General features: G+C 45.4%; 1 protein-coding gene across 8 annotated transcripts in view; it reads left to right on the plus strand.

Moving 5' to 3' along the window:
- Nucleotides 1-7,286: 7,286 nt before the first annotated feature.
- MTSS1 (MTSS I-BAR domain containing 1) overlaps nt 7,287-18,557 on the plus strand; it is a gene marked incomplete at both ends in the record, with an annotated part of 114,637 nt that continues 103,366 nt past the window's right edge. For all 8 annotated transcript variants that reach the window (XM_079533158.1, XM_079533155.1, XM_079533157.1 and 5 more), the window contains one exon: nt 7,287-7,358. In XM_079533158.1, the coding sequence (XP_079389284.1) occupies nt 7,287-7,358 (72 nt within the window). The remainder of the gene's footprint in view (nt 7,359-18,557) is intronic.

Genomic DNA, 18,557 nt, shown 5'->3' on the forward strand with positions numbered 1-18,557 from the left:
CGTCAGAAGAGACCACAAGATCGCCCTGCCTGGTAGCAGAGGTCAGTTTTACAGGGTTCACACCAACTCATGCTTTGTTAAAACAGATCCTTCAAACAGATGACAGTCCCCTCTTGATTTGACAGCTGCAGAAGATGGAAGATCTGTATCTTCCCAGTACTGACAGAAGCTTAGAAGGTCATTCATGAGGTTTATTCCCAGTTATTGAAAGCACTAGGCGAATTTTCCTGTTTGTCTTGATTCCTGGCAGAAGACAACATCTAATTTTGTGCTTCGAACCTAAACTGTTAAACTGTGATGCCAACCAGCTAACCAGCTTCCTTCCCAGTAAGGGCTTACTATATATGAAGTGCCCTATAGTCTGGGATTTTGAGTATCAACACTAAGAAAAGGAGAGTGCCAAAAGAAATGTTCACGCTTCTGGGCTGCTTCTGCAATGCTGGGGAAAGAGGGCTGCTATTAACAAGTATCTGGGGGCAGGAACTGTCTTTTATTTGTATTTCAGGCGATAGCTAACACATTATAGGCATTAATCTAACAATATTCACACTGTCTGATACAGGATGCTTTGTCTGAACTAGCCAGCCTAACACAGATCAGTGCTTTGTTTCTGCCATAGTAGAACTTACCAGAACAGCATTTTTCACTATGAACATTTCTGCCTAAATCCTGCTTGTTCTGATGCTGGGTAACTTCCTCTTCCAACTGGCACTGAACAAAAAGACCTGGAGTGTAAACCACGAGGTTTAGTGAGCACACAGTGCTTGCCTGTTGTAGGTGGGCACACACAGAGGTGCAGCAGCTGACCGGCCACTCAGATGCAGATCTCAGCTCTTTCCCTCACCCACAGCAATGCCCCCATGATGCAGTGCTGTTCTTTGGTTCAGTACACAGATGGTTGTGCAAAGTTTCATTGATGAGAACAGAGGCAGTTCTTGAAGATTATATAGTGCACATTTAATTAATAAATCCTTATTAGTGGCCCTGGTTAGAAAAAGACACGGCTTCTGCACCTTTTCAGCTTGCAGATGTGATGCACCAAAAAATTCCCTGTTCTCAGCTCTGCAATGTGGATATCCTCTTTTGGAACTGACAAAGCAAGGCAGAGGAAGGACCTCCTCCATCTGTGTGTTTTGTGCCCACCAAAGCTGCTCTTATCTACCTCCTGAGAAGACGCAGAAAAGCTATTTTGTGGCCCAGACAGATCCCGGTGGAGCGGGGAGCACTGCAGGCAGGGTAAAACTGGCACAAAATGTTGCTAATCAAACACTTGGAAAGAAATGAAGGGGGGAGAGAACAAAACTGTTACCCACTATTTTGACTGTTGAATCTGGACTATTCATAGTAACACACCAAGTGTATCCATCCTATTGCACTAACGAGTGACAGCCGACTACTCAACAATTAAGTTTTCCTTCTCCACCTCCAAAATTAAGGTCGTAACCTCTTCTATTTACTTTTGGGATGTAGTAAATTAGAGCTTTGGCTTCATTGCAAAAATTAATTAAAGGAGTCACACAATGGTACCATTCATAGCTGTTCTCGTCCCTCCCTGCATTATGTCCTCATGTCAGCTCTCTTTGGTTTTAGTCCCAAATTCCAGTATGTGCTGGCCTGAATGTATTATTTGGGTAAGTAGGCTAGATTTTTCTTTTTGTCTATCGCCTTTGCTACATTGGAAGAGCTCCTCTTGTTTCTGATTCTTCTGTTTCTTTTTTCTTCGAAGAATGCACACGCTGGCAGCTCTCAGCCCAGTCTCACCTACCCAGATGCTTTTGCCGTGGAGTCTGCAGCAGAACTGGACTCACAGGGAAACATTCACCTCAAAATTTCTCTTCACTGACATCCCAAGTGTCTGGTTCTGTAAAACAGGGTTAGTGTCCAAATTGTTTTCATCAGAATTTCAAAAAATAAACACAGCTAAATAGGAAGGAAAAAAAAATATTCAATACTTTTTCTGGAGCTGGAGCTGGAAGTCTGCCCATTGAAATACATTGTGTTTTTTTTTTGTTTTGTTTTTTTTTCAGAAGCATTTCTTTGTGAATGTAACGCTTGTTTTCAAAGCTGGATTTATGGACTGGCAAAATAATGTTCTCCTTTATAGGAGAAAGTGTTGCATAACGTTTCATATGACCACATCCCGAGGTGGTTCAGCCCGCTGTGCGTACTGATAAACACGGACAGCGGAGAGTTCAGGAATACTGACCTACTAAAACATGCAGCTTCCCGAGAACTCTGATTTTATATCCTATCTAAAGACTAAAGCAAAAGGAGGAGTGGCTGACAAAGGTTCGGCTAATGCAGATGCAGGAGGTACAATACAGCAGGCAACTTTGGCATTTCTAAGCAATTCTACTGAAGTCGAAGTTGATGCTGTTAAGAAGGGCACACAAACTGCTTGCAAAAATGACATCTATGACAGGCTTGATTTCTTCAGAGTGCTTTATACAAACATAAACTTTTTTAAAAAAACTAACTTCTTGACTTCATGAGTGCACTGAGGAAATTTAATCCAAAGAGCCAGAGCAGGGGCCCAGGGCCTTGTCCACATGGCTTTTAATCTCTAAGGAGGAGAACCTACAGCCTCTCTGGGCACAGGGCACTCTGCATGGCACAGAAGTGCTTCCTGATGTTCAAGGGGAATCTCCTGTGTTCTAGTTTGTGTTAATGCTTCTTGTCCTGCAATAGGATTAGGAGATGGCTGGAAGGACATGGTAGGCCTGTGCACCTTTACCGAACCTATCAGCCTGAGACAGCAAATGTTAAGTTTTTAAACATTCAAGGATGGTGACTCAGCCACCTCCCTGGGGAGCCTATTCCAGTGTTTAACAACCCTTTCTATAAAGGGTTTCCTGATATCCAACCTAATTCTACTCCGGTGCAACTTGAAGCCATTTCCCCTCGTCCTGTCACCAGTGAGAAGAGACCAACCCCGCTCTCGCTGTAAGCACCTTTCAGATATTGGAAGAGAGCAATAAGGTCTCCCCTCAGCCTCCTTTTCCCCAGACTGAGTTCCTTCAGTCTCTCCTCGTAGGGCATATTCTCTAAGCCCTCCACAAGCCTTGTTGCTCTTCTTTGCACCTGCTCCAGCACCTCAGTGTCCCTTCTGTATTGAGATGTTAGCAAGAACATTTCAGCTTTCCACTATCAAAGAATAAAAACCCCACTGCTCTGTAATGTCCTAGCATGCATGCCCTGATTCTCGTCTTTTGTTCCTTGTGAATAGAGACAGTTGTGGCATGGACTATTTTTTCCTACTTTTTGGGAAGGAGGGAAGAAGAAGGTTGATATTAGTCCTTCAAAAATAAATGTTTCATCCCCAGTGTGCTCCAAATGAACTACATCCCAGCCTAGATTTTGAAAATGTACTGCTTTTTTTTTTTTTTTTTTTTTTTTTTTTTTTTTTTTTTTCCCAGTGAAAAGCTTACAGCTGAAAATGAGCCTGCATTGATATTTTGCTGCAGAGTTGTTGCCTGTAGGTAGGCTTTAGATGGAGCTGTTCTGTGCAAATCAATCCAGGCAAAGCACTAGCAGCTGCTATTTTGCCAGCAAGCAGAAATGTTTGCAGAGGTACCCACACTACAGTAATGCTGCTTGATAATTTAAAAACAATTTGGAATGTAAAAATAATCTGAACAGAGTCAGAGAAACAAAACATTATATCTCATGTTTTGAAACCAGAGATTGTGAACACTTGCTCCACAGCTCCCCAGCCACACGTATGTGTAGTGACTAACAAATCCTTTCTGGGACAATACCGATTTCTGACTAGTTCTAGGGAGGGCTTATTTGTAGTGCCTATTGTAGTGCCACTGCCTATTTGTAGTGCTACTGGGATGGCATGCTCACATGGACTCCATTGGGTTTCCTCCATTTTCCCTCAATTCTTTTTCTTGTTCTTCTGGCTGTGTTGCCTGCCATCTTCCTTTTCCACTGCAGTAGGCACTAAGAATTGGCCTCACCTGGTCGTACAAATGGAACAGGATGGGATCCAGTGAGCACCTTGAGGGCTGAAGGAAATCATGCCAGGGACTCAGCCCCATGGAAGAAGTTGGGCTCATTTTCCTGAATCGATAAAGAGGAAAAATACCATTGTCCTTCAAAATATAAATCACCACCAGAAGGTCTCCAACAGGGACAGAATACCTTTTCCATGCAAAAAGTGTACACTTGTTCTTCAAGCTTATGAACATATTTTAGGAAGGCTTCAGAACGAAAGATGTGGAAAAATAAACGAGTATTATACTATTAATTTGCATCAATTTCTTAGAGAGATAATTCAATTAAATATTTCAGCCTTTAGCAACCAATTTTTTTTTAATTGTATCTCTTTTTGAACTGTCAACCACTTGAAGGAACAGCCCTTGAATCTTTCTTGATCGTATGTAAGATGAGGCAATTTTTCCTTGGGGAATAACATTAGCTAAATTAGGAACACTGTAATTTAAAGGTGATTAAGTACCTTTTGTGATTGTTGTTCTATGACTTCAATCTGATAACACTTAAGTGCATGTGTAATCTAGTTTTCTACAGGGCTGCTCACACTGAAGAACAAGTGGGCTTAAGCCTTTGTTAGAACAGGACTTAAATGAGCACCACGGTTACACGTTCTTGTGCTGTTAACAAATTTTAAGGTTGACATCGGCTGGGGGTTGCCAGAAAGGAGGAACTTAACCTTCCCACTGTCAAGAAGCAGTGCTGGCATTTGCCCATGCAACAGGATATTGTACAGAATGTCAGCACTTGGAAATGAAACTATCCCCTGTAACGAGGGCTCCTGAGTACAGAAACAGCCTTTGACCATAATGAAGTTTTGCAAATAATGCTTGCAGGAAGTGATTTGCTATAAATCAGTCAAGCAGATCCCAGAAATAAGAAGACAGATGGTGACCTGACCGTACTGCAACGGTCTTCCAGACTTCTTACTCGCACTTTAAACAAGTACTTGGGCTCATGTCTCTCAAGAAAAATGCTCCCTCTCACAGCTGGCTGAAGCTGAATTGCCATCTTGTGGAAAATTCTATTGTTAAAAGTGGCTAAAGGAAGAACAAAGTTTGAAGTCTGAATCTTCCTTCGCTGCTAAAGAAAAGTTTCAGTCATCAAGACCTTATTTTGACGGTTTTAAACCATATTCTCTTGCTGTTATGCTGCAAACAAAAATTTGAAAATATAAGATTAACACAATCAATAAGTGATACATACAATGAAAATAATTTTTGAAATGAAAATATAATGAAAGGAAGAAATAAAATTCTTCTATTTGTGATGCTCCAGCTTGATTTCTTGTCCTACAAAGGTACAGTTTGTTGAAGTCCCAGTGTTTTTTTCTTTCTGGAACCAGCACATTCCAACAGCTCCCCTTCCATTGGGGAGCTCTCCACACTACAGAGATGTTCTGGTCAGCAATTCAAGTTACAGTGGTTTTTGCAAATTTGCAAGGGAAAAATAATTCCCTTACATCATGTGCCAGATTCTCCTGTTACAATTTATTGAAGCTTGAAATGCTTGCTTCATTTTTCTGTTGCATACCCGCTTGCTGTTTCATCACTCTGAAGATTTGTTGCTGAGGAGCAGCCAACACTGATTTATTAACTGAAGCACTAATGCACTCTTTGAGAAACAGTCTTTTCTTTACAGAAGGGGATTTCTCTCCATCCTGTCCCATATGCATTGTGTGTTCTGCAGCCTGTGAGCCCTTTGCACTGGAAATCCTGTCTGCTAAATTAACACACAGATTGTATGTGCCCATGCATGTGCTTAAATCCAGGCTGAAGTGAAGCAAAACCCAATGGTGTTCTGCACTGGTTACCCTCAGGTAAGGATTAAATAGGTGATAAGTAATAATGATAGTAATTGATAAATAGTTTTAATATCTTTTTAATTGCAATACTCAAATTTGTAAGTTGCCACCTCAGTTACTGGTTGTGCATATACCTACATGCGTAAGTATAGGCAGAGATGAAAACAACACAAACACCTAAAGATCACAGAGTCATAGGATCACAGAATGGCTTGGGCTGGAAGAAACATCAAAGCCCACTCAGCCCCAACCTCTGCCATGGGCAGGGCTGCCCCCCACCAGACCAGGCAGCCCAGAGCCCATCCAACCTGGCCCTGAGTGCCTCTAGGGATGGGGCACTCACAGCTCCTTTTGGGTCTCCCTTCCATCTTGGGACAATCCATGATTCCATGATTAATTTCAGAGCTCAGAAGTGGTACTGCTCTGGGTATGTAGTTGTATGCCTCCAGTTCCATTAAACAAAGTACACACACCCATATTTGCAGGCCCCAAGCCACTGTGCGTCTATAGAGAATTTTAACCTCAGTGTTTTCTAGAGGTGGGGAAGCAGCATTGAGCATTTCCTCGTGTCTTCTCTAAAGATTCAGCCGCCATTTGGGGTGGGCTAGCACAGAGCATGAGTTGGACTCTATCCTTATGGGTCCCTTCCAACCTGGGGCACGCTATCATTCCATCATTTCCTGCCCAGGTAGGCCGAGGTGGGCAGCCCACTTGGCATTTTTCACCTGAAGCAACGTAACTTAGTGCAATTGCACCGTGTAACAGCAGGAAGGCATTCCTTCCTGCAGCGCTCGAGGCACCCGTGCACACGGGGCGCATCCTGCCGGTAGCGGGACGCGAACCCGCGGTAGCAGCGGTGCTCGTGGCAGGCAGGTCGGGCCGAGCCGCTGACGCAGCGGGGCGGGGTCGGGCTGCGGAGCGGCAGCGGCGGGAGGAGGAGGAGGAGAAGGAGGAGGAGGGTTCGGGCGGATCCGCCGCCGGAGAGCGGCTGGCGTTGTGCGGCGGGCGGGCAGCGGATCGGGGCTGCAGCCTTCTCCCTGTTTGGCGCTGCGCTGCGCTGCGCTGCGAGCTGTCGGGCGCAGCACGCGGTCCCGTCTCTTCCTGTAGATAACCGAATCGGTCGTTTTTATCGTTCCGCGCGCCTCCTCCAGCGCCCGCCGTTCCCACAGCGATGGGCTGCGGTGCTGCCCGGGGGCGGGAGGGCAGCGCGGCGCGGAGCCGCACGGAGCTCCGCAGCGGAACCGCGCGCTGCGCGTAGCGCCTTCCGCGCCCCTTCCTTTTTTTTTTTTTATTTTTTTCCTCCCCTTATTTTTACTTTTTTAGAGGTAATCGTTTTGAGGCGGAGACGAGCTGAGGTGGTTTTTGCCCGTCTGTCCCCGTGTCTGGGTGTTCCGGTGAGGTGGGAGCGGGGGTCTCGTTTCTCCGTAGCCGAGCAGCGGAGCCTTAGCAGCGTGCGCGTCCTCCTCCCGTCTGCGGGGCGAGGAAAATGGAGGCGGTGATCGAGAAGGAATGCAGCGCGCTCGGAGGGCTCTTCCAGACCATTATCAGCGACATGAAGGTAGGGGCCGGGGCGGCCAGGTGAGCCCGCGGCACTGCCCGGGGAAGCGCACGGCAGGGGGGAGCTGCACGGGGCTCGGGCGGCCCCGGGACGCGGCTCCCTCCTTGCCTGCCTCCTTCCATCCCGCGTCACGCTGTTATCTTGCAGCAGGGGCAGCGTTTTCCGAACCTGTCATTTTTTTTTTTTTTCCTTATATGTGTTTTTCTCTTTCCCTCCTTTACCTTCTGTTCCTTTTCGTTATTATTTTATTTTTGGTGCTGCTGGCACCCAGAACGAAGGCAGCGAGGCGGGTGCCAGCCCTGGGTGGGGCTGGGAGGGCACGGAGGGATTCCCGATGAGCGCAGTTGTAAGGGAACCTCAGCTTGGAGATGCTCCGAAGTTGGCTGTGGCTCCGTTGCCTCTCGGTGTGCTCTGTGGTGTTATTTTCTAGAATCGGAGCATGGCTTGTGCTGGAGGGGGCCAACTCCCCGTGTATGCACATGGAGGGGCTGATCGTTGCTTTCTGTGTGTGTGTGTGTGCAATGCGCTGAATTCCCCGTTCTCTCCCAGCCATATGCACAGACCTTGCCCCCAAAGGGTCCCTTGGAGAACAGCTCCGAATCCACCCCTGGCATTTGTGCAGGCTTCCCTTCTGCCTCCCGCCCTTTGCTGGTGGAAACGAACAGTTGGAAGGAGACCCACGCTGTGCCGCCGTGCCTCCCGCCAGCCCCATACTGCAGAATATTGCAGCGTTCCCCCAGACAAGGGCAGGCGGTTTGCCTGCAGGCCCGTCTGCAAAGGACACAAGATCTGCAGAACCAGAGAGATGGGTGCACCTATGGGTGCTTGAATGGGTGCAGGGCATCCTTACCCCAAAGCTAGACAAGGGCTGCTCCTGGACAGAGCCTTGGCATGGGTGAATGGCTTCCAGTATATTTGAAGGGAGGAGAAGCTGCTTGCGTTTTTTTGGCAAGGGTTCAGGTGCACTTTCCTCAGAACAGATCCTGGGAGATGTTTAATTAAAGCATGGCTCGTAGAGAGCTGGTGGATTGCAGGGAGGAGGAGGAGACCTGTGTGCGTGTGACAGACAATGCAGCAGTCCTGCTGCCGTGCTGCCCGTGGCCCGGTGCTTCTTCATAGCAGCTCCACTTAACGTGAATCCACAAACCCCACCCTGGATGGGGAACAGTCACAAATCCTGGGATCGGGTGGAGTGGGTTTTGCAGGGAACGTGCGGGAGCCTTCTGCTCTGACCTCCAGCCTGAGGCGCGGTGACAGTGTTTGTTCCCTACTTTCCACGAGCAATGCACTTTGATTTTTTATGCTCTTAAGCAAATACACGTTGGCTGTGTCGATTTATTTTTTGCGTGCACTGTTACTTGCATGGGAATGAAAGCTGTTTCTCAGAAACATGTTGACATGAGCGTATGGAGATGTGCACAGGTGTGAATTTTTATTTTAATCCACCATAGCAGCGGAACCTGTTTGGTGAACTGGGAATTACTGGGGAGGGAGGTTTGGGAAAAATCACAGCATGGTAGTTGGTGCAATTAAAGAATCTGTTCGTTGTTTAGCATGAGTCGAACAAACAGTTTGTACCTGTGCTTCAATCCAGTGAGATGCTGTAGGGCTCATTGTGAATTGTGTGCAAAGAATCGTGACACTTTCCTGGAGGGGGAAGAAAAAAAGCAGCTATTTTTGACAGCGAACCAGAATCTTGCAGCTAATCATCCCTTCAGTAGTAAAGTGGAAATTAGCATTTTAAGTGCTGCTTCATGCAGTCGGGTCTGTGTGGGCAGGCTTCTGGCAGAACCTTGGAGATGTTGCATGGGGGTCTGCCCACGCACTCCCAATGCACTATCTATGCCTATTTCTCATTATAGGCAGAGATCAAGGCCCCAAATGCCCTGCAGTGCTGAGAGTTTTGCTGCAGCGTCCGCCTTCTTTAACTAAATAATTTGCAGTTTCTTTTTATCGTGTGTATTGCTCTGCCTTCATCTTTGCTGTGAAGACAGCGGGGTTAATCAGCACCATAGTGAGAGCGCTCTGAAGTTGTGCCAGTGGCTGCAGATAGGTGGTGCAGCCAAGGTGATGAGCACATGGTGCGTATGGACTGACTTTTAATTTTTGTCTTTGTTCACACTGATAGCTCAGTGTACTCGGGGTTCATTCTGAGCTCTCCTTGATGTCAGTGAGGTTACAGAAACCGGAGGTGTAATCCTGAGTAATGTGATTACTCGTGTCCATTTGTCTCAGTGCTGTGTTAACTTTCAAAGTTAATGAGGCCTCTGCAGGCCAATGTGACTGATGTGTCACATTTTTTGATAGCGAGTTTATCTGCTGTTGGCTGAGTTATCTGCCTTTAATGTTTTCTCTAGAAACTCAGTTTTTTTTCTCAGTTGTCTACCAAAAACAGTTTTGTGATTAATTCTCAACCGAACAAGCTCCAGATTAATAATGAGGAAAGCTATGTCACTTTGAGAACATGAAGTTAAACATAACAAATAAACATAATGAATAAAACAAGTATAACATATAATGTCAACATCTGACGCAGCATTTTAGTGCCTGTAGGATGGGTTGGAAGGGGCCTCAGAGCCCACCCAGCCTCAACCCCTGCCTTGGGCTGGTTGCCTCCCCCAGCTCAGGGTGCCCAGGGCCCATCCAGCCTGGTCCTGAGCAGGGATGGGGCACCCCCAGCTCTCTGGGCAGCTGTGCCAGTGCCTCACCGCTGTGAGTGAAGAATTTTGTCCTAATATCTAACCTAATGCATGGAACTTAGTATTATAATACAGGGAATCCATGTTTTCAGTGCAAAATGAGGGTCACATTCGTTGGATAGTACGTAAGCATACGTGGTAATGGAACTGGTTGTAGAAAGTCTACAGTGGGAATTGTGCTCAGCCATTGTGTTCGAGAACTCGGTTCTCACATTTCAAGGTCAGATGAAAGAATTCTAAAATAGGAAAATCCTGCCCATCCCATCGCTAAGCTTTTTGTCCATTGTCACAGCCTTGGTGTGTCCTATGATGCCTCACTGAGTATGTGGCACTTGGAATTTGTCGTGCTCTTATGTATGATCACTTTCAAAGTGATGGAAGTTTATATAAGAAAAGATAAAGCATGCATGTCCCCTTAGAGGAGTAGTTCTGTGCACAGCGTTCAAGTGCTGTGCCATTTCTCTTTGAACGCAACATGCTTTCTGGTGCTCCCCGTGGGAAGAGAGCATTTGATCTGGATGGTTTGTAACTCATTTCTGGCAATTGAGAAATGAGATGCTGTAATGTGCAGTTAATTTCAATATTTCTTGTAGTGCAAAGCAAATCTGTGCAGGTAATTTTTGGGAGGGCCTGCTGCATATAGGTTTCAAAAGATGTGGTCTTCTCATGCAGAGAGCATTCTCTTTAAAATGCTACTTTCTGTTATGAGTCCTAATTTTATGTTTCTTTTAATCACAACGTTCTCTCTTAATGGAAAAAGGAGAACAAGAAAACACTGAAACCAGCAGTGTTTATAGCTTATTGCTTGATGCTGTTTCTTTCCTTTCACATGTTCTTCATTTGTCATCTCTCTGTTGCCAGCAGGTGTTCTGGTAGGCAGGACTTCCAGCACCCAAAACTGTGGGGTAGGCATGGTGGGGTGGGCGGATGGAGGGTGGTTGGGCTGATGCTGACTGTCCATGACTTCAGTTATACTGAGAGAGTGTACTGAATTCTGTGATTCTGGTGAGGCTCAGTCACCTCCCAGTATGTGGTGGGAGTGCAGCCGTGAGAAGCACTGTAAACTGTGAGCAAAATAAAAAGGTTCCAGAGGAGAAGTAAAATTTTAGAACGTTTCAGATATATTTTTTTTTCAAGTGCGTGTGTCTTATTTGTGATTGTTTAACTGAAATCTGAATGAAAACAGCAGTTTGCTTTTGGCAGCAGCTTCTATTTTCATGCTGCAAAAGGAGTGACCCTTCCCCTTCCCCCCAGTGGAACTCTGGGGTGGGAAGGCAGCATCCCTTTGCCTTCAGCCACGCAAAGCTCCTGCCCTTGTTTTCCACCCGAGGAGAAAGAAGTGAGCATATGGGAATGAGAAATATTTATGGTTTTTTTTGTTTGTTTGTTTGTTTTTGTTTTTTTTGCAGCCTCTTATCTGCGATTAGGATGTGACTGGTGAGAAGCAGCATTTTAATCTTGCTTTTTGTGGAAGATGGAGCCGGGGGTGGTCATGTTGAGGATTAAGAACCATTTGTTAAGTAGGCATGATTTGCTTGCGAGGGATGGATGGCCTTGTGCTGCTCACATCAATAATATAAACTGAATCAAAAAAATATTTGCTGCAACAGATAGAAAGGCTGAGGCGGTGCCTGTGACAAGTGCAGCTGTGGGCCCTGTGCATCCGTGTCAGTCTGAAGTCAGCCTGTGTGTATGGGCAGTCTGTAAAGCTGCTGCCATTGATGCAGAGTGATTTGACAGCGCTGCAGCTGTGCTGTATTTGAAGCCTGGTCTCTCTGCAGAGCTGAGGAATGTTCAGTTCAATGACTTTAAGGTCTAGTTTCAGTCCAGCTGCTGGGGATGGTAACTGTTCTAAGGAGAACAGAAAAAGTGGAATGTGCCGCGTGCAGGTGGGGCTGGGAGGGAACCCCTCTGTTGTGCCTTTCCCACATGTGCTTTGTGGCACTGGCACATCCCTGGCATGAAAATCTTTAGGGCAGCCTAATTCTATTCCAAACTCAGAAAATGGTCGTTTCTCTCTTTTCCTAAAAAGCATGACATGAGTTAATTTCCCCTCTATGCAGCTGCAGCTTTTTTTCCTCATTTTCTTGTTCTTAGAGGTTCCACCAGCATGGTACACTGTCCTGAGCCTGTCGCTCTGATTTTTTTTACCATTCGCACTGATTTCCTACCCCACTGTCTTCCTTGCCTTTCTGAAGCAGCTGCAACATCATTCTGTGAGCATCTCTATGGGGGAGGCAGCGGTGTGGAGGGCTGGCTGAAAGAATGCTGATGCAGGAGGGCACTGCTGCACACCCACTTCAATGCTAGGGCTCAAACAGCATGGCATAGCTTGGAACATACCTGCAAAACATTTATTATTGCTAGGGACACATTCTTGGTCTGCATATGCCTCTGTGAATGCTAGCAATTCATACAGCTGCTGAATGTTCACTGCATAAATGTGTCCAATGTGAGCTTGTTCTGGGGCATACCAAGGGCAAGGATTTTTAATGCCTTTTAGAAGTAGTACTTTTGGACCTGCTACATGCCAAGGGCTGTGCGATAGAGGTTGCCGTGCTGTTGGCTGTGCGATAGAGGGAAGCGTGGAAGGAAGGACTTGTGCAGTACTGCATGAATCACAATTGGCTGAACAAATGTTGGAGGACAAGAAGTCTGTAATTACAGACTCAGTGCTGGTTAATACCTAACCAGAGGTGATAGTTGGGAGAGTTTGCTGCTTCCTTCCTCAGTTTTGTGCATGTTGTATTGTGAAAAAAAAAACAAAACTATGCCACTACCTTCATTTTTTTGTGACGTGTTTTTCAAGATATAGAAGTTGGTGCAGTTAGCAGTGTTTCTGCATACCTGTAATTAGCGTATTCTGCTTATTAGCTTCTGAGATACATCTTTGAGTTTCATGGTCTATGCACGTGTAACCTTGAAGATGGGCAGAAAGTGCTCAGTGACAGAGAGCAGGGTAGGATCTGTAGCTGAAGATGTTGGTCTGCTTCAGAGCACACGAAGGTGGGTGGGTGCTACGGGGCATTTGTCTCTTCAAGTATTGGTTTTCCAGCTCCAAATGATGCCTGCCTTGGTGCTGTAAGGTGTTGAGTGCTGCCCCATTCACTGCTATCTCTGCTGACCTTTAAGGAAGATAATTGAGTTCTTCCTGCTGAGCTGTGAGGTAGCCTGACTGCTGAGATGTTTGCAAGGACAGGAGACAAAATGTCTGGTAGCCTTGTGGTTAGACCATGGCAGTTTGCATCTTCAAAGTGCTCTGGAAGCGTGTGACTTAGCTCCCAAAGAATGGCTTCCATTTTAGAGAGAGGCTGCAGGTTCCGTGACTACTGCTCCTTTCCCCTAGGACAACAAGAAATTGAGTGCATGTGGAGCACTGAGTTAATGAGGGGATGTTTTTATAAGCTCCTCGTGTGTAACACGTATTGCTATGCACATCCACACCACACACCATTCATCTTTGTTGCTGCCGTTTCCCCTGTGATAACCCACTGTTTGCAGGCGGAACAGATGACTTCTACCGATGAATGATCAACTCTCAACACCAGTTGAGTTCTTCTGTAACTGAAATTAAGGGCTATCTGTTTCTTAGTGGAGAGGTAGGACTGGGGCATCTTACCCACAGGGTGACAGAAATAGGGAGTGAAGAATCTGGCGATGTCTAGTGAACATGAACTCTGTGTTTTTTTGCAGTTCTAGTCAGTGAACATAGGTGTACAAACAGCATTTAAGAGATCACCTTGTATGTTTTTAAGAAGTACTCTTACAAACCTGTGAATGCTGGTTCTATTGGTGTACACAACGCTGAAAACAAGCATGTACCTAGAGAAATCCAGTTTGTGGTATAAAAAGCTTAGTTCAGATGTGTGTCAGTATCTGTTGCCAGAGTACTGATGTTTGTTGGGTCCTGGAGATTGTTTTGATTGCTGGTGTGATAGCAGTTGTGCTGAGATTGAGCAATGAGTGCTCAGAAATGAGGGTTTCTCCTGCTTCATGGGGGAGTCGCGATGAGGTGATGAAGCCCATCCATGATGGTGTTACCAGCACAGGGCTGTTGGCTCTGCTGTGAGACTGTCCTGTGTAGGCATTAACTTGAATGAATTAATGGCTCTTGATGTTTTAATTACCTTAGTTTTGATGCAGCTGAAATATTGTGGGTTTAGAAAATAGCTGCCCAGTATGCACAGTGGCCACTTAATGATTCAGTGGATGAAAGGCAGTATTGATGAGTCTCTGAGGAGAGATCTGCTATTCAGGCTCGCAAACTTGCTTAGACCTGCAGGGAAGAGTGTGGAACTAAATGCTTCCTCTGGAAGACTACTTAATGTCTAGCTCTTTTAATGCAGCATGGGATAAAAGGTTCTCTAGAAGCTGTGGCTGGTTGGTTGTTTTTTCCCTACTCTTGTGAATACTCCTGTGTTTAGAGAGGGAGAGACCGTATGTTTATGTATGATATATTTTTTCACAGTGTGAGCATAGCTTTTTTATTTGCTAATTACCAATTCTAACTTGGATTTAAACTCTGATGTGTTTGCTTTGGAGCTGGGTGTCTTCGTCTTATAAATTGTGCAAATGGGCTGCAGATGGCCTGGATTTGTTGTGGTCCTTATAGACATAGTGAGGAGGCACAGAAGAGGCTAGCCAGGATGTGATATTGTGGTTGGGGAGGATGAGTTTGGAGGACTCCTCATAGTGCTCCAAACCAAAGTCAAACCATGGGCAATGGTGTCCTTTCAAATATGGGCTACTGGGGTGCAGGTTTTGTCATAATACAAACTAAAGTCTCTAGAGCTCTAGTAATAGTCATACCTGACTTGAGTTCCCTCTGTCTTTAAATGATGAGATCTACTCAGTGTCTCTGTTCTTGCTAAGTGCTTCAGTGCTGAGAGAACTCGTAATTTCTTCAGAAATTTCAGGTCGTTTGGGGAATGTAGAGATCACTGATGGCACTGAACCAGTGATGCGCATGTCCTCTTCTGGAGTTTCTTGATTGGGTTTTTTGTGTTGACTTTACTGAGGTACAGCACCATGACCCTTACCCTAGAGTAGCTTTTACTCAGTGTTCTGATGCTGTGTTTGACTAAAAACCAAACAGTTGTGAAAACATTGAATAAACAGCTCCATGATAGATAGAAGAAATCTTTAGTAGGCAGTTTTTTTAATACCATATGAGATTTCTTCAATACTGTATTGTCGCATAATCTTCGGTGTTGTGGCATTGTAGAGATTGGCATGTCCATTATACTGAGCACCCTGGAAAACTCATTTCCAGCCCCTGCCCATTCCCTGAACAAGTGGCAGAGATAATGGAAATGGAGACAAGACTTTTATTTTAATTGCCTCTGCTTTCAGTTCCTGGAGGGTAGTTACACGTTAAATGACGTTGTAATCTGATCTTTGACATGCTTTTACTTTCACTTGCATGTGCTATAACCTCTCAGACACCACGTTTGTACCTGTATCCTCCCTTCCTCCAGTCAGTAACACACATGTTTGGCTTGCGTTATGAAATCTGTGAAATTCATGCCATCTGCTGTTGCTGACATTCCATTCCTGGCCCAGCAAGCACTCTGCACACATCAAGAGCTCCCCATGCTGCTAGAAGTTCCCCTATGCGTGGCAATGTCTTTAGCTTAGAAAGACAAAAGGGACTTCCTAGACATGCAGCCCCTTTTCTTGCATTATTGGAGCACTCTGTTTTCCTCTGCATGAGTTTGTCGCTCTTTCGTAAAGAGTTCCTGTGAATAGAAGCTCCATGCCCTTCCAGAGTTGCCCGTTTCACTGGAGGTTGGAGGAACTGACCAACCAAGAGCATCTCTGCTGCAAGTACGACTGGTTGGTTTTGCCTTCCCCACTGGAAAACAGCCAGTGGACATCATGAGGCAGTGGGCTGCTCTTGAAATCAGTACTGGGGCTTTGCTGGCTCAGTTCTGGTTTTGAATGTGTATCTGGTTTTGAGGTGTATCTGAAATGAGATAAATGAAAGAAAAGTACTGTTGGTATAGGTGTGTGCACCACTGCATCGTTCTTTACGATTATTTGTAAAGAACGAAATCACTCTCACCAGCAAAATTCAGGTTTCACTTTGTTGGAAGATTGAGACTGTTTTGGTGAATGGTTGGAAAATAGGCGTAGTTTAAAAAGCTTCATAAGCTTCTTGAATTGCTTATTTTTTGACCTAAAAAGAGGAAAAGCCTGCAAGAAGAAATTTTTTGAATAGGGAAGAGTCATTAGGAACTTAATGTAAGATGATGTTAAGTCTCATCTCACCTGTGTCTTGCAAGAGGTTTGGTAGCTTATTAAGGGACTATGCAGTCTTTTCTGTCTGGCTGAATGTATGAGCTGTGCAAAGAAAGGAGGATACTGGGTAGTGCTCTGTAACCTTTGCACTTGTGCCTGGCCAAGCTGCTTCTTCCATGGATGGCTATTAATTCTTTAAGAAGAGAGGAAAAACTTCTAGTGCCAGATGTTAGCTGAATGGGGAAGCTGATTGTCAGTGTCTGCATCTTTCTACATGCCGAGACATATGTGGCTGGAAACCTTTTTTCAGATCGTCATTGTTTTCCTGCACCTTTCCTCTCTAGTTTTTCCTGTTTTTCATGTTGAAGGATCCCTGGAAAAATGATAGGTTCTGTGTGCAAACCATGCTTAATTATGCAGGCCACTTTTTTAATGTAACATCTGTGACTGCATGCTATCCAGCACAGTAAAGTTTCTCTGCTACTTGAAGGTAGTGTAGTGAATTACACAGACATGAAACATTTGTAGTAATTCTTGTAATTCTGATATCTGATAAAACCATATAATAAATCCCTCGCTCTAGGCATCGTTTACTTTGGAGGTTGGGAGGTCTGGTGCAACAGCAAAGTTACAGATTTTGTTCCATAGGTAGACATGTGGCATTTGGATGTGTTACTGGGGTGTGAAGCTGGGTAATAGCATTGTGTGTTTGGGACTCAGCCTCTTAGCAGGTCGTGGCTGAATGATTATACTGAGGTGGAGAATGCCTAACTCCTGTAGCTTGAGCAGTGCTTTTTTGTCCTCCTTATTGAAGTCTGCAGAGAGTCATTCTGTACTCTTCTGGAAGGCACACAGCTCTTGCTTTGATAACCTGTGAGATGAAACCAGGGCATTTGCCGGCAGTTCCCTTTCTCTCCTACCTTTTTAGCTGGAACAACCAAAATTAGATTCTCAATTTGCCATACTGTAGAACAGCTCTGTCTCTCTCCCCGCACCCTGAAAGTTGAGATGAGTTGTTGCTGTGAACAAGATACTGAACTGTTTCTGTTGCCTTTGTAGTCAGCATCCCAGCAAGAAGCCTTTCTGATAAATGAAAGCTGTTAAAAGAACACAGTCACGGGCTTTTTGAAAGACGAGGTGCATCTTGTCTTTGGGATCTGGAGTGCCTGGAAATAAATTATTAAAGGAAATGTCTTTTCACCTCATGGAGAAAAGGAGAGGCATTGTAACTTGCTGGCAAAAGGTGTGACAGAATGGATTTTTACTGTCAAGACTGCTGATAATCAAGTTGTAATCTTAAAAAAAACAATCTGGGTTCTTGTACTTGTCATTAGATGCAATCGATAACAATTGCAGAAAAACTGGATCCCATGCTGCAAGCTGTATCAAAAAATCCTTGATCTTCTCTTCTGGAATTCTCCTATTGGAGGTCTGCTGGCTTGAAAGGAAGGGAAAAACTGTAGTAAAGGTCTTGTAGAAATGTGTTTGTCTAAGGTGGCTGTGCTGGGGGTTCCCCGCTCCCCTCAAAAAACACAAGATTCTTCATCTGTCCGGGATATAAGTGCACCTCAGTAGGACGTGATAAAATGGTCTGGGTTGGGAGGGGCCTTTACAGATCCTCTATGCCCTTCCGTGGTGTGGAGTAATGGACCCTGGCCTGCTATTGGATGCTCACCCACTCCTGCTCCTCCTCAACAGAAAGGGGGAAATGCTCATGAGTTGAGATAAAGATGAGGAAAGCACTTCCGAATTCTGTCAGGCAATACGTGTTCAACTGGGAAGATTAAATCTGTCACCAACTAAAATAGATATGAATAGTGAGAAGGAACGGGGAGAAATTCAAACACCTTTTGCCCACTTACCCTCCACAACCTCTTCAGGAACATCCGTGGCTGCAGCTCCTTCAGGAAATGCCCTGCTGCTGTGGCCTGGCCCTTCCTATGCTGTAAGATGGAGATGGGCTCTGCAGCACCTGGGAACCCTCTGCTGCTTTTCTATTGCTTGGAGCCTTCTCCTTGCCCTGTGCCAGCTGTGCCCTTGCTGAAATCTGTTTTCCCTGAGGTGCTACAAGTCTAGCTGTTGGGCTCAGTGCAGTGAGGCTGTTGGAGCCCGGAATATCGGGGTGTTGCATGTGCTTTCCACCTTAGCCTGGAACCTCTCAATACTAGTTGTGCACATCCCTAAGGGAAAACTATTCCATGTCCCTAATTGGGAACTAGCAAAGTATGTGACAGGCGTGGGGCACCATCTTATTTGTCAG

The sequence above is a fragment of the Tetrao urogallus genome, assembly GCF_951394365.1.
Source record: "Tetrao urogallus genome assembly, chromosome: 3".
NCBI classification, from domain to species: domain Eukaryota; kingdom Metazoa; phylum Chordata; class Aves; order Galliformes; family Phasianidae; genus Tetrao; species Tetrao urogallus.